Source organism: Pezoporus wallicus, unplaced genomic scaffold, assembly GCF_028554395.1.
Source record: "Pezoporus wallicus isolate ANWC-B61680 ecotype Strahan unplaced genomic scaffold, APGP_CSIRO_Pwel_v1 scaffold_7383, whole genome shotgun sequence".
In the NCBI taxonomy this organism is placed as follows: Eukaryota; Metazoa; Chordata; class Aves; order Psittaciformes; family Psittacidae; genus Pezoporus; species Pezoporus wallicus.
The window spans coordinates 663741-687737 of NW_026636323.1; the positions used below are offsets into that span (position 1 = coordinate 663741).

Genomic DNA, 23997 nt, shown 5'->3' on the forward strand with positions numbered 1-23997 from the left:
AAGCCTCAAGAGTATCTGGATCATCTGATTGATCCAGCAACATTTATTTTCATAGAGTTAATTTCCAGCCGTGCCACCACCACTATTTCAGCATTCTGCAGAGCTGGGGGAACACATTCTAAGAAAGGACAAGGCTGATTACAACTCTATCTTTAGGCTACCTGATAAAACCAATATACAAAATATATCGCTGTTAAAAAGCTAACATTTCTTTTCAAGGTGCAATCAATTGTGATGAGTCATCCTGAGAAAACAGTTGAACATTACTACATGACAAGGGTCTATATCCACAATCTCTACTGCTGCTGTTAACTGCCCAAGTGCCATCACAAATGGAACATACCTTCACAGGGCTACCAGCAGACTCCTAACTGCCAGCCTATTTCAGCCTGTTAAATGGCTTAACCACTTACTCTTCAAAGAGTTGGTCACTCCCAACACACAGTATGAATATGATGACAGCAGGGAAGGTTGCCCCTTTCCTCCACAGTTCCCTCGAACCTGAAGCATTCAGTACGTGCTTGCAAATACCCCTGCTTGCTCTTCCACTAATTTTTAGACATAACATGTTAAGCATCATCAGGTCATCAAAGCAGATGTTTTGTGGGCTGCAATATACCACTCATATTTCAGAGACTGCTCTAAATCATGCCTGTTCCACCTGCAGAATGTTAAATAAAAATCAGCATCATGCCACAGGAGCCTGAGGAGCCTGAGGAGACCTGGCCCCAGGCTCAGAGGAGACCAACTCTCTGTAAGACAGATATGGCCTCTAAGCCTCTGTGTTAGAGAACAGTCCCTTGCTCTTTTTTATTTTATAATACAGATGTAGCCCCAGGATCTTGACACTGGGAAGACTTCTATGGCACAGAAAGCAGACAGTGGCATTGATAGGACTCCATATAAAAAGGCTTTAGAGAGAGAAATACACGCATTCATAGAATTAAATAAACTCTTTTGTAATTCATCACAAGCATTTCCTTTGAAACATGCTTTAAAAACAGAGCAGAAATAGCTTGGGATGATTAATAAGATGAATACTTAAGTGGGAGGCTGTAGGTTCATTAAACTCTTCTGCCAAGACATTCCATGATTCACAGCCAGCCAAAGATGTGAGCTGACACAACTGCAACAGGGCTGTTCCCTGCAATAGTGTTGCTCAGCATTATACGCTTTGATAGCATTGCCTAAAATATAATAAAATTATGTACAGATTGAAAAAGAAACACTGACTAATGCTTCTGCATTTCATCTGTTTTTATTTGTCTGTGAGTGAAAAGCCAGGCTGTTTTTTCCAAGCACTTCCTGGGCTTCGGAAAATGAAATGGAATTGTAAAGTTGATGTTAACAGAGAAATACTGACCTATTACAGAACAGTGGAAGAGATTATATGGCTATTGTAAATTTGATCATTTTGAGTTAGAAAGAGAACTAATCCAAACTACCAGCAACACTGAAGTCATGTGGCAGCTGAAAGTTCTGAGTATACTTTGATACTGGAACAACAGTGGTTCTATTTTTTTATCTTTGTTCAGGACATCTTTGATGTTCATCCTTATGCAGGGCTTGTTCCTTTCAAGCAAATGATAATGGAAAACTGGAAATCATACATTTTCTTGGCTGCAATGGTTATGTGATAGTTTAGTCTTTTTTTTGCCAGATAAAGCATCTAAGTGCAAACTCCAGATATATAAATACAGTTACTGAGATCTTAACAGGACTTTGGAGAATGGGAACCTAGGTGGACTGATGGGTGCTACATTTGTGTCAGACACACGGTCCATGTATGCACAGTAGAGCTTCCCAAACATGCCCTATTTAAGGCAAAACTTTGAAGGTACCAAGTTCTAAGGCTTGATTCAGAACTTCAGGGCAATCTCACCCTGAGATGATGAGCACCAAGGTCAGCTCTTGCAGGTACCGGGTCTCTATAGGGAGGTATACTGAGGGAGCAATGAATGCTGGAAGAATTGGGATTTCTTGAGTTCTGTAAATCCTCCCAAGTGTGCCTGAATGATTTTCTTAGAAAAGTGTACTCTGAAATCCTGGAGCCTTTCAGGTTCAGCAAAGCTGAAGACTCCTCTAAGGCCTGGTGAGCTTACATGATAGAGCTATTCTGAGCAACAAACCTCAGGGATTCCCAGTTGTGCTGTTTAATTTATAGTCATATCGACAGAGATCTTGAAATCTTGTTTTAGATCATAACAACATCTTTTTGCAAGCAGGTTGGGTCAGGTCAGTTGGGAGGAAAGTCAGTCAGCTCTTATTGTCACAGGGTCTGATACAATATCCCAATTTTGTTGTGTTACATTCATTGGAAGAATAAGGAAAAGGCTAGGAAGATCTATGCTGGGGGGGGGAAGGGGGGTGGGGTGGGGAGGGTGCTAATTGAAAGCCAACATCCAGAGATCAATGCAGCATTGTCTGTGTGATGTTGCACACCTCCCTTTTCTATTTAGAAGACTTATGGATAGCTGGACACAACCTGACTTTATTATCTAAGGAGTCTTCTGGGCAATTATAAAATGCGACCTGACATGATGGAAGAGGAGAAGACATGCAGTGACAAGACTGCCTAGTAGGTGCATTGTTACAGGTAGGAAAGAAATCTAGACTCCAGGCATTGCCTGCTTATTAATGTGCAAAAGCAGCAATACTATCACATGGGGACAGAGCTCATGTCAGAGCTACATGCCCAGCAGCAAGAAAAAAGACTTCTCAACAAAGCAGGGGGAATATCACCAGCCTGCACATAGGTGTCGGGGAAAAAAACTGCTAAAAGGAACCAGCTAAATACAAGGGGTAGATCTAAAAGCAAGAGCCTTTAAGCAATAAGGCTGGGAATAAGTTCATTGCCCAAAGATCCAGATTTCCTAGGAGAAAACAAACATCTCCAAGGCAATACTCCTGATACCTGCAGATGGGTCATTCTTCACATGAATTCTTCTGACTGAAAAGCGAGCCATGGAGGATCAGGTTGAATTAAACAAGATATCTAACTTCAAGATGCCTGTATTTAACTGAGATAAATCCATTCAGAGCAGATTTCACTGTTTTAGCTGGATAATCTTTGCTATATACTGGTTGTCTTTTTGCTCCAACTGTGTCCTTCCTACCTCTTCATACAAGATAGATTTCACACCTGCCTCTTATACCCTCACCTACCCATTCCCCGTTACCCTGCTGTTATCATTTATTGCCACTTAAAATGAAATCATCAACCTTATGCACCTCTTCCATCTCATTAATCAAGGACTTAACCTGAAAAGCTGAAGGTAAGGCTTTCAAGCATTTGTTGCATTGTTTATAACTAGATAATGGAGCAGTAAAAGAGAAACAACAGCATGGGCACGAGATGATAAAAACAAATTTCATTAAGCACCCTGTGGCTTTAATGGGATGAAATAGATATAAATTCAGGGCAGGAAGCCCACAGACCACATAAAACCCTGGGAATGACAGGAGAGGTTTCATATAGCACTGTGACCTATTATACATGCAAGCTGATCAATGGAAACATTTGACTGAAGTCCAGTGTGCATGATGCAAGAAAGGAACTAAAAGAGATCAGATAGATAAAATAAAGTTGGATAAAAAATTGGAATCTCTGTGCTAAGTATATTTTCTTTTTTTTGCAGTAAACGTTTCTGAATATTGATGAAAAAGGTTCTTTCTTCTAAAATAAACTCTACATACTGTAAAACCAAATTCTGCTGTCTGTCTGGGCTTAAACCATGACACTGCCTAAGCCAACAAAATGGATACAAATTAAAATACTTCTTACTGAAGAACAAAACCTGCTGAAATAAGAATTTTCTTAGAAAAAATACCATCTTTCATTAAAATCACCTCATAAAACTTCAAAAAAAAAATCTTTAAAAATTGAGTATTGGATATCACATGCTACATATTATTAAGGTGTAGATTTTTGTTTAGATAGAAACATCAATATATATACACAGATAAGATTAGCTTTTATTTTATGTACTTATCTATAGACTTAGATTTTGAAGTTGTATTTCCAGTCTTGCAATCTCTGGATATTAGACACAGAAATGCCTTTTAAAACACGTGGACCTATTTTTCTGCTCATAAAGAGTCTGTTGGCAAACCTTGCAACTTTGAGCAGAACAGCAGCTCTATACTCTCACAAATGTTCTCTGTCCCTTTGGATAAGACTCTGGGTTAGACACTATCTTTTCACTATCTTTTTGTGCAGGCTGGCAGATAACTTTCAGATGGTAAAAATTTTGCATCTATCCTGATTGTTCCATTATCAATTCAGTTACCTAGACCTATAATTTTACTCCTAAGGAACTCATCTCTCATTCCCATGCAAAAGAAACAAGCAAAACCAAATAAGTGCCCTATAAAATCCATTCAAATGTTCTTAGAGAAAACGTCTTAGTTTCATCTTATCTAAATTCCTATCTCATACTGAATCTTGAGTAACTACAAAAATAATTTTCTAGCAACTGTGGAAATTCACAAAAATGTTATACCATCTCCACAACACTGCCTTTTGTTATTTATAATTATGGTTAAATCTCACTGTAAATAATAATAACATCAAGATTGTCAAAGAAATATGTGAAAGGCAGTATTCTGAACTATATTTATATTTAAAAGGACTTGTGGATCCCTAGTTAATTTTGGCCTTACCTTTCCCACAAAAGGTTGGTCGCTCTGTGTTATTTTTGTCCCTTACCATAAGGTGATGGAAAGCAAGAGGCTCCTCAGGGTCAACATCTGCATGCCAAATTCAACAACATTCTTTTAATATGTTTCCTAGAGAACATATTTTCACTGGACTGTGAAAACATTTAACTGATAAACTCAACTTTGCCCTACTATGCGATCTACAGATTTTCACAGATAGAGATAAGCTGCTAATGACCTAGAGCTCTCTGAGACAGGAAAGTCATTCCAGGGAATTCAGTGACCATTGATAAGACTTGAAATATCTCTTCTGTTTTACACCTGGGCTGATGAACTGAACTCTGCTGAAGGTAGAGGAATCCTGGAATAATTAATCGACTCCCAGTATCCAGGGCACATTTTGTTAACAAAATGCAGCTGTTTCGAAGGAACATGCACAAAATCAAACACACAACTTCTGCTTTCTCTTGGTACAGGGAAGTGGCTGTCTGAGAGGGGAAAAACTGTGCAGAGTGTCTGGATCCTGTGTCAGGTGAGGCAAAGAGCTGGCAATGAGATGACCAGAGGAGCCATTTATGTCCCAGCTGTCTTCCCAGAATAGTTATACTCAAGCAAGCCAAGTCTTGTAATTGCTGGTTTAAATTACCTGTGCACACAACTCAACACTGAGAATACTAGACATCTAACCTCAATTCACTCTTTGTCTTCAGTTTTTTATGTGTACAATTTAACTTAATTCCTTCCCCCACAGAGGCAGTGAAGATGAGTTTAGTAATACCTCTGGAGCGCAGTGAAAAGGTAATGAACAACACAAGTCTTACAGAGCGTCTGAGCCTTTTGGATGAACTATACTCTATCAGAGCTGGGAGTATTCAGTACTAATTATGTACCAGCAGTGTGTTTACTCTTGTGTTCAAGGAAAAGTATAATTTCTAAGAAACAGTGATCAGCTGCAAATGAAACTGGTCTAAGCCTGGCATTGTGAATTATGGCATTATATATATATATATTTCATCCACTAAGGAAGGTCAGGTGGAAATGGTTTGGACAATCAGCACTGAACAGCCCCTCAAATATTTATAGCTTAGTATCATCACCTAGTCCAATAGCACTGGTTTGTTCAGTTGCTTAAGTATTTATGCTGTAAGGCATCCATGTAAGTGGGATAGCTGCTCCCTAAACCCAGCACCTTTGGAAGAGAGAGTACTCAGTATCTTCAGACAACACAACTCCTTTCATAACTTTACTTGAAGAGCAAAATGTCTGACTTTCAGAGTGCTACTATACATGCCAAAAGCAAATATATGCAATTAGTACTTAAATTTTTTTAAGCAGCCTTTTGAATTTCCATTGGAAGATGTTCTGAAATGCAAATGAATTGTAGTTCATTATTACAGTGGAAGACTAAAGGAGATTTAACCTTCTACATCTATCTTAACATTATTGGCCCTTTTTCTTCTCCATTTTTTTTTTCCTTTGTAAAACAGGGTTTTGGCAAGGAATAGGAATATAAACCAAGAAAATTTTTTCAGTGTCTTGGAGTGTATGCAAAAAAAAAAAAAAAAATTGTAACCCTGGATAAACTGTTATGTTCAATTGAGTTGGGTTCAATTGGCTAGTGGGGTTAATAAAAAACAAATTAATCAAAGATGCTTAGCCAATCCATTTCAGGTTAATGCACCTATGCCTTCCACAAGTGGACTGTAGATGGTGATGGTGTAGTTGACACAATCAAGAAAAACATGAAAGATAGATAATTTTTTTTTTAATGCTTAAATAATAGCATACAGCACCATTTCAAATGCTCTTCATACCCAAGCTGGCCACCCCCTTCATTGCCAAAAAATGGTACAGGCTTCCTGAAGAGCATTTCTCATAGGTATAACCTCTCTGTGAGTATATCAGTCATCACAAATGGGACCAGGTATCTCTTTGTAGGTACCTGAGTTGCTTTCTTCATGTTTATTTTGATTTAATTCGTAACAATCAAACTAACTAAATGCCTGAGTTTGGAGTACAGGGATATGGACAGGTACCTAAATATGGAGATAGAATACGGAAATTCTGCACATTTTTGCTTTTGAACACTACTCTACAGTAATGTTGTAGACAGAAATTTAGCCAGACAAAAGCATTGGTCAATCCTTTCAGGTACTTTTGCATAGGATTCTAGAAATCTTTTTAAAGGAAAAGAACATCCTTGTTTACTGCTTATAAATCTCTACTAAGTTCAACAGGTTTACATGAGGAGTAGAGCATCCATGGCATCATTGAAATTATTTCTGGCATGTATTTATCAAAATTCATTTAAGACAAGAAGTAGTTTCTTGCTTTTGTAAAAGTATTGTGGAAAGGGTAAGGAGCAAGGCTTATACCCTAAGTATTACCATAGACAGCCTTAATTTACAAAGCAATATGTTTCCCATATGTACAGTACTGCAAGCTAATATTCATTAAAGTGTTCTTGTCCAACCATCTGCATGTTCTTTATCTTTGCAGCCCTTACTACATTCCGTGTTCCTAGAATAATATAATTAAGATATTCTTATCAGGTAGTAAATTATAAGTACAGCTTTTAAGCATGCACAAGGCTAAGATGCACAAGGGGATACAAGACCTGCAGTCAGAATAAATGAATGTATAGCTTGCCTATGAAACACAGAAAAGCCTTTATAGCACTGCTCAAAAGCTCTGAGTCCTGCACAGACCAGCTTGGCATTGTATGTTTAGCTCTAGGCAAGACCAGGAGTGGATATTTAGGGATGTAGGAAACTTCTCCTCCCCTTCTCTCCTATTAACAGACATGTCAGGATTTCAGCATCTCATTACTGAGGTTCTAAACTTCATACTTGGGAGGCCAGTTCCATGGAAGTGTTTAGACATGAAAATATTCTGTTATTCAATGTCTAAATTAAGTACATAGTACTGAAAGTAAAATTCCCCATGCAAGAGATCTAAATTCCCCATAAATTGCATTTTATGATCATTTTGAGTTTCAACTGCCTAGCTGAGGTCCACAACCTATGAATACTGAGTGTTAAGACATCCTGTACAAGAGGAACAGAAGGAACTGGAAAAAGAAATTAGTACCAAACACTGTGTCTCACCAGCACTTAGAAGCCTGCCTCAGGGCTTCAGTTAGATGTCTACATGAGACTGTGTTTCAGCATGCAAAACACTTCCTTTCTTGAAATGCCTAAACTACATCCCCCAAGAGTAGTGTGAATGCTTGGCACTGAAGCTTTATGGCTAAAATTCTTGCACAGGGAACAGGAAGCCTGCCTTGTTGCAGCCTGAGGGAAGATTGAACCTCTATGTCAGGAGAGTACTAGGGCAGGCATAACTGTGTGGGTGAAACATTTACCACTCCTGCTAAAAGTGGGAGAAAGAAAAACTTTAAAATAATCCAAAAAAAAAAACCAAAACAACAAAATAAACCAACAACAGGTGTCCCATTGCAAAGCCTAGCTCTGTTTTCTTTATCTTTTCTTTATATGATTGTAGCATTAAATTGTGAAACATTTGCATGCTAGAGAAGCAAGCACAGTGGGACTCAACTGAAAACAGGGAAAGGGAAGGGAAGGGAAGGGAAGGGAAGGGAAGGGAAGGGAAGGGAAGGGAAGGGAAGGGAAGGGAAGGGAAGGGAAGGGAAGGGAAGGGAAGAAAATCTAATGGGGGTTATTACTGCTGTCATGCACTAATGAAATTGCTTCTTATAAATAACTGCAGCCAGACTTATCCGAGAAGTGTACATTGGAAGGACAGAAGAGGTAATGGTTGCATGCTGTGGCATGGGATATTGCAACTACTACCAGGCAAAAAGTTTACCAGTTGCTAGACACCGGCAGAGGTTGCTGAGAGAGGCAGTGGAATATCTACCCTAGAGAAATTCAAGATTTGACTGGACAAGAACCTGAGCAATCTGATCTATCTTTGCAGTCAGCCTGTGTTGAGCAGTAATTTGGACTAAATGGCCTTGATTGGATTATTTTTCTCTTCTACACTTTGTCACTACTGGTTATGTATTGTTTCATCTTGCTGGCTGTATTATCCTTTATATCTGTTCTCTGGAACATGTCAATTTGTACTAGCTGTTTAATTTTAAATACAACACTTTCTTGACCAAATTTAGAAGATGATGTGCAGTTTACTGGCCACCTCTATGACTACTTCATCTGGAGTGTCTTGCTATGCCATATGTTTGGATGTACATTGTGCTAAGTACTTACAAGACAGTACACTCCCATACATCCCACCAGCAGTTTGCTGACCACAAATGTCTGCAGTCTGCATAGCTCCCAAACATCCACATTCCCTATAGATTCACCTACTGCAACAGCATAAACCACTCTGACAGAAAGGATGTGGAATGCATTGTTAAAAGGTCCAGTAAGGCTGCATTCCTGCTTCAGGCAGTATTCTGAACAACATAATTACAATGAACATTTAAAGATGCCCTTAAAAGAGCAAAAAAATCATCAAAACAAATTTGACTAAAAAAAGAATGTTCTTTTTGCTGCAACCATCCCAAACAACAGGGTTGGCAGGGAGCCTTTTAACCACAGCTACTAAGCACTGAGTTTGTCTGGTTGTTGGCTTTGTCCTCTAAATTTTGTAGCATTCCTTGGTGAACCAAATGCCCACTATGAGGACATTTAGCATGGTCACTGACAAGCTTGAAGCTAGGGATTAGGGCAGAAAAAACAGTATGACAATGCTGTAGGGATCAGTATGATCTCTAGATGAGCTGCAGTCAAGGCACAGAAAGGGTGAAGCTGGATCTTATTTGATTTCCCTTATGCACCACTGTTATCATGCTCAGAGGCCACTTAGACACTGGATGGGGAATTGGGTGACAGAAAATATTGCTCTTCCAGACTATTTTTTTTTTCCCACAAGATGGGGTTCTTGTTTTTTCTGTCTGCTTTTCAGTGGTGATGGATCCTCCAATACGGGTCCATGTTTCTGCAGTGCGAAGCTTGGGGAAATCTGAATCAATAGCTAATAAGAACAAAATAAATAATTCTCCTTACTAGCAAAAGCTTGTTTCTTATTTCTTTAAATGCAAGGACAGTAGATTCTGACTCTTCTTACTGAAAGATTTTTTCATAACTGCTTTTTAATGCTGTAACATCTGCCTTGTTATACTGACTTATTGTTCCACAGATAATCACCACATACTGTAACACCACTAGTGTAATCACCTAATCATGTAACACAAAATTAATGCAAAAGGTTCCTTAAGAGAGTTTTTAAATGTAAAGTTGATTGTCTCCATGGAAATGTAGCCCAATACAGGTTTTTCCTCTGAGCTTCCTACTCTAGTATTATGTGCTAATCATGCACTTTCAGCCTTCTATTACATAGTAGTAGGCAAATGCTAATTACTGTTTGATCATTGGAGAGTTTAGATTGCTATGGACAATCTTGAAATTTTTCTAAGAAATATACTTAGGCTGAAATTCATGTCGATGAGAAGCTTGGAAGGTAGAGCTCCTCTTCCTCTCTTCATTTTAAGAGAGGCAGATATTACAATGCAAACCACATGCAGAGCTATTTGCATTAAAAGAAAAAGAACAAAGAATTCTATTGTTAAAAAGTTAATGATTTTGAATGCTGCAGCTGCTCCACGATAACCTTTTGCTTTGAGAAAAGGGTTTACTTGGTCATGTTTCCAATTTCAGAGAAAAACTGTAACCCTAGAGCCATATTATTTTTTTCTCAGATATCAACAATTTTCATCTATGTCCAGAAGACTTGAATATATATCTACTTACCTCAGATTTAGGCTTCCTTGTGTAAATCAAGAGTGCTACTTTCACTCTTTTTAAGGATACTGCATAACTATACAGTTTGAAGAGATGAGATCACAGACTAACTTGTGGACTGGAAAATAACCTTAGCTTATTGATAAGGACTTAATAAAACTGTTTAGTTTATTGAAAGGTTACTAGACTGCAGTTTGTATGCATTTGAATATGAAAACAGCAAACGGGAGATTTTGGCCAATATTCATTCATTCAAGAAATCCTTCAATGATGGGACAACTTAGGAACCTAATGAATTGCCCAAGATTATGGTGGATTAATCTGTTGCCTTATTATTTGGATGAGCTAAGGCACTGCAGTGACCAAGGTCTGAAAGCTGAACCCAGAAAATGTGAAATTGGAACCATTAATCAGGAACCATTAGAGAGCAGTGTATAAAACACACTGAATACACTGATTTATATGGAAGGGATTTTGGAAGGCACAGTTTCTCTGAACATTACAGTTTAGATTAAGCACAAACTATTTTACCACATGGTATCTGACTGTTGATCTTTTTTTATGGTCATATTTGTTTATGCAAGCAGTTCCCTTGATTTGAACTATACTACTTGCAGAGGAAGGTCTTATTCAGCACAGGCAGTACTGGTATAATCTGGCTATATGAGTCTATATTGCAAATATTAATGCTGCTTTTAGAAATGATAGTCATCTTGATAGTCATAATTCTCAGGGTTAATGGCTTCTTCAAACAAGTGCTTTGGGATACTGAGTTTCTTAAACCCTTTCCTAAGTAAACAACAGTGTCAGAGGTTGAGGGCAATGGGGGTTCTTCCTCTTCCCACAGCATGTTTTCTGGAGAGGAGTTAATCACCAAAATTTTACAACTGACTTTATCTGAAACTAGCCCTTGCACTTCTCAAATTGTGCCTTTCCTCTGGGCTCTAATTTCTTTCTTTAAAAAGACAGGTTAATAATAAAACCCACTATGGCATGTCAAGGTCTATGTGTCAACATATGTTCTTATTATCCTTCAGCCTCTGGATACTGTGAAAGCTGAATAGATACTGACACCTGATATTTTGGAAGGCAGGGCAGAAAGGCTCCTAACATCTCCTCTAGGAATGGGACAGCACAGAAGAGCCCCCTGCTCTTCCTCAGCATTGTAGTATTGATTTCTAAGTAAGTAATGTATCACACTAATGATTTTTATATTGGTTTCTTATTTCTCGACTGTACAAAACTGGGAAAATTTACTGGAATGATTTAATTGTTAGTATTTAAATGTGAATCTCACCCACTGAAGGTAATGCAGGAAATGTCATTCCAAGCAGCCTGCAAGAATAATTAATTCCTTTGCAATATTACTACATATTGGCTTTTAAAATGTTAGTAGCAATATTTACCCAGAGAAGAACAACACACCTCACAGTAAAGGCTGGTGATGAGGACTGTTTTATGCTGTGTCAAAAATAGACATTTGGAATAATCAGAAAAATTTCTGGCCTGGAGAAAATAGATATCAAAAAGAATATAAATATGTAAGTTTCAGGGCACTGCTTAATCAGAAGAAGGAACTCCCAGTATCTTCTATTTTCCCTCACTGTAATATATCAGGTAGTGACACTGGATTATTGAAGTCTTCTCAAGTTGGTTACTACTTTTGCTAGGTATTAGAGGAGATGGACAATTTGCCTGTTTTGGTAGGTCAATAATTCATGACAGAACTCTCTACTGTGTCTTCCTCCCTCAGGAATACTTGGCAAAACCACAGGGGTCAACACACTTTTCACTGTATTTTCTTTAGTAATACATTTACCCAGGACCCACGGTAATATCATCCACTCGACGATGGTTGGTGGAGGTCCCTGCATGCTCAAGTCTGACCTGTCAATGTGCTGAGAGGCAAGCAACAGCAGAAACAGAAAAGTCAAGTAGGATGCAGTATGGCAGATAAATTTGATAAATGGCTTTCTGATGAACAGCCCTAATGGGCTTTTGGGAGCTATCAGGTAGCACACAGAGAAGACCGGGAAAAGGAGTCCGATCACAACACATGTCAACATCTTCACAGCCCAGTGTCGCCTCCTCCATCCAGGGAACTCATCATACCAGCGGGATGCAAGCAGCTGCTGGCAGTTGGGCTGAGCAACAAACTACAGAGAAAAGAAGAAAGGAGAAAGGTCAGTTCTTTGTTACCGCTGTAAAGTTATTTCCATGCTATGTATCTTACAATAAACAACTTCTGATAGAGATTTAAAAAAAAAAAAGAAAACACCGTCTGTGCAAGCCCATTCATACTGATAATACCAGTAAGATATGGCTGGATCAACCTTCCCTTCTTTCTATTTAAAATGTATAGTGCAAAGCCACCAAAATTCACTTTTCACAATAAAGACTGAATTCCCTGTCAGTTCAGTTCAAGGAGCCAATTGACTGTAAGACACATGCACCTCAAAAGCTGATTTCAAACTGAAAAGCCCTGTAAATATTTAATATTTGTCAGATAGCTTTTCGAAGAAGCTTTAAGTATATTCCAGGGGGTTATGTCACAGTTTTATTTTATCATTAGTTCTTATCTATCCAGTGCTTTATTTTATAAAGGTCCATACAGTAGCAGCATGCTAGACTTATAGAATCATAGAATTATAGAATAGGTAGTATGGAAAAGACCTTAGTATCATCTAGTTCCAGCCCCCTTGCCATGGACAGGGACACCTCACACTAAACCATGTCACACGAGGCTCCGTCCAACCTGGCCTTGAACACCACCAGGGATGGAGCATTCACAACTTCCTTGAGCATCCCATTCCAGTGCCTCACCACCCTTACAGTAAAGAACATCTTCCTTATATCCAATCTAAACTTCCCCTGTTTAAGTTTTAACCCATTACCCCTTGACCTACCACTACATCTCTAATGAAGAGTCCCTCTCCAGCATCCCTATAGGCCCCCTTCAGATAATGGAAGGCTGCTATGAGGTCTCCACACAGCCTATCTTCATACAGGAGGTGCTGCAGTCCCCTGATCATCCTCGTGGCCCTTCTCTGGACTTGTTCCAACAGTTCCATGTCCTTTTTATGTTGAGGACACCAGAACTGCACACGATACTCCAGGTGAGGTCTCACAAGAGCAGAGTAGAGGGGCAGGATCACCTCCTTTGACCTGCTGGTCACACTCCTTATGATGCAGCCCAGGATACGGTTGGCTTTCTGGGCTGCAAATACACTCTACCAGCTCATATTAAGTTGACATAACTTGACAAAAGAGATATAGAATAAAAGCAATATATGCATCAAAGAGAACCAGAATAGTTGCATTTTGCTAAAAAAAGGATTTTTCTTATGTTATTGTGGTGGGTTGACCTTAGCTAGATGCCAGGTACCCATCAAAGCCACTCTGTCACTCCTCTTATCAGTTACACAGGGAAGAGAAAATATAACAAAAGTCTCGTGGGTCAAGATAAGCACAGGAGAGATTACTCAGCAGTTACCATCACAGGTAAAATAGACTTGACTTGTTCAAATTAATTTTTTTCCAATCTGAGTAGCATAATGAGAAACAAACCCAAATCTTGAATCAACTTCCCCTCACCACCCTTCTTCTTGGGTTCAACTTCACTCACAGTTTTCTCTACCACTTTCCCACCTCCAGTTGGAATGGGCGTTATGGTCAGTTCATCACACATCTCTGCTGCTCCTTCCTCCTTTTCTGGGGCCGACTGGGGGAAACCCCAATGCTGGACCCTGTTTCAGTTCGTGATCCCAAGAGTGAAATTAAGATGCAAATGAGGTCAAGTACCATAATCGATTAGTTGGTTCATTACAAAAGACAATTATTATTAAAAAAAAAGGCAAATTATTGTAATAAAGGGGATAGTGATAGGACAGATTGGAAAAAAGGTAGAAAATGAAGCAAGGATTCAGGGCGCAGAGATAGTCACCACTGTGGATCCATCAGTGTCCTGGGGATCTACTGTCATCGTTGTTGGTGGTGGGAGTCCTTCAGGGTTTGTAGTTGGTATCGGAGCAGAGTGCCCCCAAAGAGTCCATCGGAGGTGGGCATCCCCGTGAAGGCATCCTTCTGGAGTCCCCTTTAAGGTACCCCCTGAAGTGTGTCTCGTAAGTTGCCCTCATGGCAATATCTCATGGAGGGTGTCCCTCAGGGTCTGTAGTAGTCATTGGTGGAGAGTGTGCTCACGGAGGTGTCCTTTTGGAGTTATCCTCATGGCAACGGCTCCCTGGCGATGTGCCCTGGTGGACCAGTTTCCCTGGTCTTGCACCCAGCTCTTCAACTGCAGGTGTCTGCACACACACAGGTTTCTGCAACAACTCTTGGGATAATGGGCAGGAATTCCACACACCAATCTTTCAGGCAACGGACCAAAGATTCTTATATCAGCTCTTTCCCATTCATCCCTCAGGCAATGGATGGTGGAGTCCCAGTTCAACTCCTCACTCCCTTCTCTCAGGCAATGGGTGGAAGAGTCTTATCTGAACTCCTCCCACTCATCTCTGAGACAATGGTCCATGGAGTCCCATTTCAATTTCTCATACCAATCCTTGAGGCAATGGATGGAAGAGTCTTATCTCAGCTTCTCATATCAATCTTTGAGACAATAGACAGTGGAGTCTGATTTCAGATCAGTCTCACTCCTCAGTGGAGGACTCCTCACACTTTTCCCCTACTTCAGCATGGTGTCCTTTCCACAGGAGACATTCCTCCAGGAACTTCTCCAACATGAGTCCTGCCCATGGGCTGCAGTTCTTAACGACCTGCGTAGGTCCCTTCCAGGGGTGCAGCCACAGAATCATAGGATCATAGAACAGTTAGGGTTGGTTTTCATGTGCCTTAGCATGCTTTCCATGAGAATCTGCTCCAATATTTTCCCATGCACAGAAGTGAGGCTGTCCTTCAGGCACAGACTGCTCCAGTGTTGGTCTCCCGTGGGGTCACAGCTCCTGAAAACAAATCTGCTCCAGTGTGGGCTCCTCTCTCCACAGTGCCACAGGTCCTGCCAGGAGCCTGCTCCAGCATGGGCTTCCTACAGGGTCACAGCCTCCTTCAGGCATCCCCCTGATCCAGCATTGCATCCTCCCTGGGCTGCAGGCAGGTATCTGCTCCACCATGGATCTCCATGGGCTGCAGGGGCAGAGTCTGCCTCACTATGTCTGCACCATGGCTGCAGGGGAATCTCTGCTCCAGCATCTGAGGCACCTGCTCTCCTCCATCTTCATTGGCCTTGGGGTCTTCAGAGCTGTTGCTCTCACAGTTCTTACTTCTCACTCCTCTCTTCTGCTGCAATTGCTTACATGTATTTTCCCCCTCTTCTTAAATATATTATCCCAGAAGTGCTGCTACTGGCACTGATGGGCTTGGCCATGGCCAGCAGTTGATCCAATTACCACGAGTAATTTCAGATTTGAATTCTAATTAAATGCACCTAGTTTGGGATTTTATATTGTTTTGATAATACTTATAAACACAGGAGCCAAGTTCCTTGTGGGTAATAATGGGTGACTTTTAAAAGATTCTGAAAACACCGGGATTACTACCAGTAGAAGACGCTATTTAGTCTGGAATGAAAGATTCTACATATGTCTGGATCTTGTCAGAAGTCTTAACCTGAGCCAAATCCAAACATGGTGTATGTTAATGAAACATCAGTGCTCTTAGCAGAGACATATTCACTTACCACACACTAGCACTGAGGCTGCCTCAGACTGATGTGAAAGACAAGAAAATTTACTCATAGTGTAAGCACCTTGAAAATAGTCTTAAAGAATAGTAATAGTGTTCTTTTCTACCAGGAAAAATGCATTTGCAAGGTTTCATACTGTTTGCTTCAAGATATAAGTGTTTGGAATATTTCGGTATACAGTTAAAGCAGATGTTTTCAAAGTTATGTTTTTGCCTACTTTTTAAGAGGGATCTCCCTAAAAAAAAATTCACCTCAATTTTCTTAGATAGATACAGATTAGTGCTTTGCTTAACTAGTGAAAACATATGACTCATGGACCAATTCCTGAGTAAGATATTTCTTCTTTTCTTTTTTTTTTTTGGCCCCAGAGTGTGCCCAATAGATGTTTGTTTCCCCTTCTTATCTTCTTATTACATATCCTCTCACCTAGAAGTAATCAGTTCCTAAGCAAAAATAGAAATACTCTGTGACATTAATTTGCCAGTTCTGCATTGCCTATGCCAAAATATTTTCACTCTAGTATATTTTTTTCCTTAACTGTAGATATTACATTCTGAGGTATTCAAAGTATCTTTTGTACTGTCAGAATTCTGTTGTATATTATTTGACTTTGACATTGTCTCCCTATAATTAGCAATCAGCAAGTTTATGTTTTCACATTACAATTGCTTCCAATAGATTCCAGAATTTTGTAATTATATGAGGGATTTTGCTATAATGATAATTCCTCTTTGCACATCTTTAGCTCCTTCATAGAGTATGCCCATCTAAAAATGTTTTGGTACTCATTCTCTTAGCTGTCCTGCTGGGGACTGGTTCTTCCCTGAGACTGGTGAAGATCAGGAATTATTCACAGTGCCAATAAAAATAATCTGGTATAAATAATAGCAGAACCAGATTCTAGTGATATCTAAGCATATGCATATCTCAGAATTTAGTTTTCACTCCTGTTTAAACCTTACCTTTAGTTTTTCTGTAACACATATCCTTCAGTCAATATAAATGAAGATGAAATAACATGGACAATACTATTAACTATATATGTTCTTTATAGAAATAATACTTTTATAAGAATATTTTAATAAATAATATATCAAAAGAATAACTGAAGTCAGTTCTTCACTGTAGCACTGTATTACCTTTAAATATTTGTTTTATTCTATTAAGAAAGATGCAAATAAATAAAAAAAAGACCACTGTAACACAGTGCTCATTTTTACACTTCAAAAGCAGTCTAAAAAAATCTGAGGTACAAATTGAAACCCCATACTGAGATCAGTAGGTGGTTTAGTATATATACATAGAAAAATATGTGATTTGTCATCTCGAAAGCTGACAAAGGAAAATGATTTCCTTTTTGGCTGACATGGAAGTTATGCTGTAACACGAAAAACTATCCCCAATACCATTCTCTAACAGGGAACTGTTAAAGATCTGTCGGGGGGGGGAGGCAGAAAAAAGAGAATGGTTATCATAAACTTTCTTAGTAAAACTTTTTCAAAATTATGGCCGGATTCTCTGTTGTGCTGGTTTTTACTGCCATTACAGCCAAGCTGGTAAGAAATGTTAGCTCTGAGGTCTGATGCTCTGCCACACACATTTACCAATGGTTGTGCTCCAGTTCAGCAAGACTTGAGCCAAAATACTTTTTATTTCTCTAGAACATTTTATTTTTGATATTTTACACATTTTCACAGATATTTAATGAAACCCCAAGCTCTTCTAGTTATTTTAACTTCAAATTTAGATGTCAAAATTCTCTATCTACTGGTTGTGAAAGCATGTTTGCTTGGCCATAATGACAGACTCAAGTCCCAGCCTCATTAAGCAGACTCCTAAATTTGGTAGATTGTTTCTCCCTTTAGAGATATCACTGCATATTTTCTGTATATCCCCCCCCCCCCCCCCCCGAATACTTTTATGGATCTCAGCACTCTCTCTGTGAGGTCTGGCTAATTAAGAAAAATAACATTTAATTGCAATTTAAATGCTTTAATGCTATTGACTGGATCAGCGCTACATTTTCCTTTCTAAAAACTAGGGACCATGTTCTGGACTCCTCTAGGTATAGTTATACTGTCTATTTTCTGCCTCAGGCCAGAAACCCTGTCAATTCCTGTGAAACTTCTCAGGTCTATCCTCTCTAAGTCTAGTGCCAACTGGAGCAGACTGTTATTATAATCATAATTCTTACTGGACCCAAACCACTGGGTTAACTGTCCCTCATCTCTGCAGCTGTGTCATTAAGGGACCTACGCAGCTCATTTGGGATCAGAGCACCAGAGCACACCAGCTTGTATACTGCAAGGGCAACCTTCAGATCAGGTCCCTATAACAAAACAAATTCACAGCAAGGATGCCTTCATCATAAGATCCAGTCTTTACACTGCTCTCACCAGGAACAGCATACAATGCCATTTTTTAAAACTGTAATTATCCTATTGTTTAACTCCAAATATGAGGAGGAAGAAAACAAAAGAAAAAGAAAACATAAAAGTGAAAACTGAAATGCTTCATTAAAAGGATCAATGAACATTATTATAAAAACAATGACATTTCAGTTTGTAATTTTAACATTTAAAATTTCCTTCTGCCACATCAACACAAGCAGAAGTTCTTTGCTTGATTCATTGCTCCTTCTCACTAAAATGAATCAGCACAGAGAAAACTATTAAATATCTATTAAATAAGTCAAGTCTTATCTATAATTGCAGTGATTCTTTTTAATTTCTTAGAAAAGACAACAGCAACTGAAACTAGAATGCAGATCGTCAGAATCAGCTATGCATGAATAACCTTTTTAGACTTCCCAGTGGTAAAGAAAAGTGAATCAATTTTGGGGTTTTGGGATGAGCGTATAAAATAGCTCCAAACTTCAGGACTGGGATGCTGGCATAACACTTCTGGTTCCCATTCTAGGTAAGTATTAGACTCACCACAATAGAAAACAGTTTTGTAGGGGAAAACAATTAAAGAACCCCTTTAATTGTAAGTATCTGCAGATATAACATAACATGAACTTGCTTCTGTTATATTGCATCCCTATTTTTCCACACCTAGCTGGTGTATTTCCATGCATAGCAAACAAAAAATATGACTGATATTTCTATGCTAAGTCCTGTGCTTGGGACAGAATAACCCTGTGCAACAGCAACTGTACAGGATGGGATTCACCGTTCAGGAAGTAGCTTTGTAGAAAAGACCTGGAGAAACTGGTGAGTAAGAAGCTGAATACAACTGGGCCCATGCAGTACAAAAGTATAGTCCAAGCTGCAGTAGCCAAAGTATAGCAAACATGTCAACGTGGGTGATAACTCCCTTCTCTTTGGCACTTGTGAGACTACACGCGGAGTGCTGTGTCCTGTTTTGGGTCCCTTATTACAACAGAGGCATGAGCAAACTGGAATCCATCAGGGCACCTCAAAGAGGTTACAGGGCTGCCTCCATGATGCACAGGGAGAGAAGGGGGCTGCGTGTACTCACTCAAAAAGAGATTCATAGTGGGAACTCACAGTTATCTTACAGAAATGGAAGGGAGGGTATGGATAGAAGCAGGCTTTTCTCAGGACCACAATAAAGGATGAGGATTATCACAAGCTGCATCACAGGGAGTTCTAGTTTGATCTAAGGAAAATATTCATCCTCACTAGAACAGGAAGTTCTAGTTTGATCTAAGGAAAATATTCATCCTCACTGAGTGCAGTTAAGCACTGACACAGGTTGTCCAGGACAGATGCAGAATCTTCATTCCTGTAATTATTTAAAACTTGGTGGGGCAATTTTCTTAGCAACCTGATTAATCTTCAGTATTAGCCCGGTTTTGACCAGGAGGTTGGACTGAATGATCTTGAGACATAGCTTTCAACCAATTATTTTATATGACCCTAAAACCAATTAAACCATTAAGCATTAAACCAATCAGTGTTTTCTGGTGCGGCAAAATTTTTACTAAGAGCCCCAGTAATTGTCTTTATGGGTTTGAATTTCTTTATTTAGGTTTGAATTACTTCGCTGTGAATAGAAGGTTTTACTAAGATCTTTTTCACCATTGGTTATTCCCTTTCAAAAAAGGCAGAGCCTGTCTCATATCACTGAACCGAATTTTTGCCAAACAATACATAATACCATTCCAACTGTTCCAAACATTTGTGCTGTCATGATCTAGGCATCACGTGTGAGGGAAAAGACATAACAGTCAAAATATTTGCTTAGGTCTCTGTCACTTCAATCTTATTATTCCCATAGCAGTCCTCAGATAGCTCTGACACCAAGTTTGCTGTCTGCACCAAGAGTTTCTACAAAATAAACTAACTGATAAGAGAACAGTGGTTGATCATTCACCCAGTATTCATTCTAACACAGAATAAATTGACACTATAAACACATTTTGTTTATAATCTCAAAACTCCAAGTTCATTTTAGGACACTAAAATCAATATAATACTCTAAGCATCTTCTTCAGGTAGAAATCACATATACTGTTCATAGCATACAGACCATGTAAATCATGTTATCAACTCAAACTGACTTGGAAATAAACAGCTACTTGAATAAAGAATAGTCTGTTGTCAGCCCCAGGGACTGCAAAAGCAAAAACCCCACACCTCTAGAACAACGAGCAGTTACCAGTAGCATGTTTCTTACATCCAAGCTGGTTTTGTGGTCTGTATTGGTAAGGCTTCTATGCATTAACTGGCAAGCCAGAAGTGGTTAGGATATGTTAGTTACAATCCCACTATATGACAGAATCAATTGCCTCACGTCCAGCTCATTGTACCACTTTGTCTACTTTTGTAGCTGCCATGTTGCTAAAAAGTTACAAATTATAAACCAAGCTTTCAAAAGTCATGAGGGAGCTGCAAATATGTTGAAAGCAACTGAAGCACAGAACGCAGTGTGTGTTTAACTGGTGAAAAATTATCTGGCCACCCTGTTCCTCATTTATGCATTTTGTTGCAGAGGACAAACAAGGTAAAGACAGTCTTGGCTTCATTTTGTCTTATTGAACGTCTTTTCAGATTTAAGCATGATATTAAGCTACGTGGAAGAAACCTGGCTACAAAATTTTTCCATCCTTTTTTCTTTTTCCCCTCCGTTTTCAGGCTCTTTGCCTGTCATGTGAAAAGAAACCTTGGAGCAGTGACATTTTGTCATAGTGTTGAGGTTTATTTTCCCTGTAAAAGCAATGGTAATCACCTTCCATCAGCATCAGGAAAATTTATGTTTCCCTTTGTTAGCTTAGCTTTACAAGGTACCATCTGCATCCTGATGTGAATGATGGAGATGATCACAACTGTTCTTGACTCCAAGCTTATGCTGTTCTAGCCAAGTGATATGATAGCCAATAACAGAGTCATGTTGATCTCCAAGGTTTCCCACTTTCTTTATAAATAACTGCTTATTATGTGAAGCTTGTGTAGAACTGAAGATGCCAAAGTTCCCCAAAATCAGTGTAAATCCAGTTTTTGGAAAACATAACACTCATTTGAAGGCTGACTGAATACAAATTAAGAGGGATGAGGGGAAAACAAAAACACAGAATGATTACAAAGACATTCAAATGAAATAAAGCAATAAACTGCATATTTTTCTCTTTAAAGTTCTCTACTAACGTTGTAGGGAGGTCTGGCTTTGTAGTTACATTAATACTAAGGAGCAGAATATATATAGTCACTCAATCTGCTTTTCTTTCTGTTCAAATACTTTAATTTTTTTCATCTTTAAATTCCTCTCCTTTAATTTGGCTGTGCTTATCGGAGAATGTTAAAGGATGAGAAATCACATCAATCACCCAGTTCCTGCATAAAAACTAAGCTGAAATGATAGGTTTTTGGCAATAATGATCAGTGAGCATCATTCTGTGACCATGTGCAAAATAAATGCATTTGAGGCTGTAAAGATGTATCAATTCTATCAGTCAAGTGTGGCCTTCATGAACCTTCTTTCTGACATTTAGAGATGATTTTTTTTAATTTTTTCATTACTTTTACCATCCACTTTTCTTCACAGTTTTCCCTTAAATGAGTTCAGAGGCATTGCTCTTGAATGGCCAGTTCTCAGCCACTGTGTACAGCTTCTGCGGTTTAAACACAGAATAGAAATCTCAGGAAGAATTTCAAGGGGTATAATTGCTTGCTCAGAAGCCTTACTCTATGAAATAATTACTTAAGAATAGTTTGTGGTTGAAGAAAATTACCTTCTCTTGTGAACAATCCTAAGAAATACTGTGATTTTCCATAATGGGAAGAGACCTACACCAGCTGTTAAAGCAATTCTGTATATCCAGCATCTGCCAGTCTGGAGAAATAACAACAGGCCTTGGATAATTCTTTCCCCTTATGAAGTTCTGCTATGTGTGGCAAAACATAGTTTGGCATCACATATGAAATCCTGGAACCACTCTCAGTGTTCTCAAACAGAGATGTCTGAACACTGCTGTTTTCTTTCATGGTGAAGAACCAGAGCAATGAATCAATGAAGAGCCTTTGTTACTTCAGTTTTACATATGCATAACATTTAAGGATGTTCAGTCTACACCTAAACTGAAGAAATCAAACAGTGACTGAGTCTGAGCACTGGACTCCAGTCATTTCCACTACCTATTTTCTCTTGCCAGGTTCTGCTTTTGGACTTTCCAGCCCACTCTATGAAAGGTGAATCTGCAACTTGCTGTAGCCTGTTTGCATACAAATCTCTCAGTATCACTTGGTTTTAGGATCATGCCATGGTCTGCTTTCATTTAGCAGCACAGACAACAACTCAAAGACCAGTTTCTTACACAATATTTTACTGACTTATGTCATATGTTTCTGTGTTAGACTGGTGTTTCTAAAATTTACTGCATGCTCCTAGACACCCTGGGATAACCCAGGAGACTTTGTTTTCCCAGCTTCCATCCATAGCTATTTCTTACAGAGATGGAGTAGAATAGATTGGCTTATAGTTCCAGGTAAAGGAATACAGTTTATTTTAAAATGTGTCGGAAAATGACCATTTGCAAAAAGCTGGAGGTGGAAGAAGCAAATGTGGAATGATATAATGAAAGGCTGTGTTCCAGTCCTTGAAGGCTTGAGGCTACATTCTTTCTCAACAAATCACAGACAATTTGTTCACTGACAGAGAAATACACCCTATAAGCTGTTGTCACTGTCTGCATAAGATGCGTGCCCTAGGTTCTGCTCCAGCACGTCAGAAAGGGTACATTTCTAGGAAGGAGATGCTCTTTAATTCTTGTGAGAGATAGCTCACTGGTACTCTGAAGGAAGTATTTTCTTCTGCTTCCTTTGCACTCTTTTGTGGTGTTATGCAGATGTATTCTGGTCATATGCATGAAATCACAATTCCCTAAACTGAAATTCATTTGAAAATCAGACATATCTTATAATTAAGAATAAGAAACTTATTGTATAGTAAAGATAAGTGAATACAGAGAAAAAATCCCAAGCAAACCTATAAAACCACTGAAGACACTATGGGTTGTGCAGTTTAAATTTAGATTGCACAGGTATCTTTCCGATCCCTTGCATTTATACATATCATACAGGCATTAATGAAATCATCTGGCTAGAGGACTTCTGCCTTGACCCACAGGGAGGCTGGGTGATGTCTCCTGAGCTAAAGCCATGCTCAGTATCTTTTTTTCTCCACAATATCCAGCCTGCAGCTGTAAAGGTCTCATGCTAAAACCCTTGAAAACTGCAGTCAGGGAAGCAGGAACCTGCTCTTTACCAAATAACTGTCAAATTTATTCCCATGACACACCCTTAGAATAGAATCATAGAATAGTTAGGGTTGGAAAGGACCTTAAGATCATCTAGTTCCAACCCCCCCTGCCATGGGCAGGGACACCTCACACTAAACCGTATCACC

General features: G+C 39.1%; 1 protein-coding gene across 2 annotated transcripts in view; it reads right to left on the bottom strand.

Annotated features, from left to right (window-relative positions):
• TRPC4 (transient receptor potential cation channel subfamily C member 4) overlaps positions 1-23997 on the bottom strand; it is a 140677-nt gene that overhangs the window by 24597 nt on the left and 92083 nt on the right. For both annotated transcript variants that reach the window (XM_057399983.1, XM_057399985.1), the window contains one exon: positions 12247-12583. In XM_057399983.1, coding sequence (XP_057255966.1) covers positions 12247-12583 — 337 coding nt within the window. The remainder of the gene's footprint in view (positions 1-12246; positions 12584-23997) is intronic.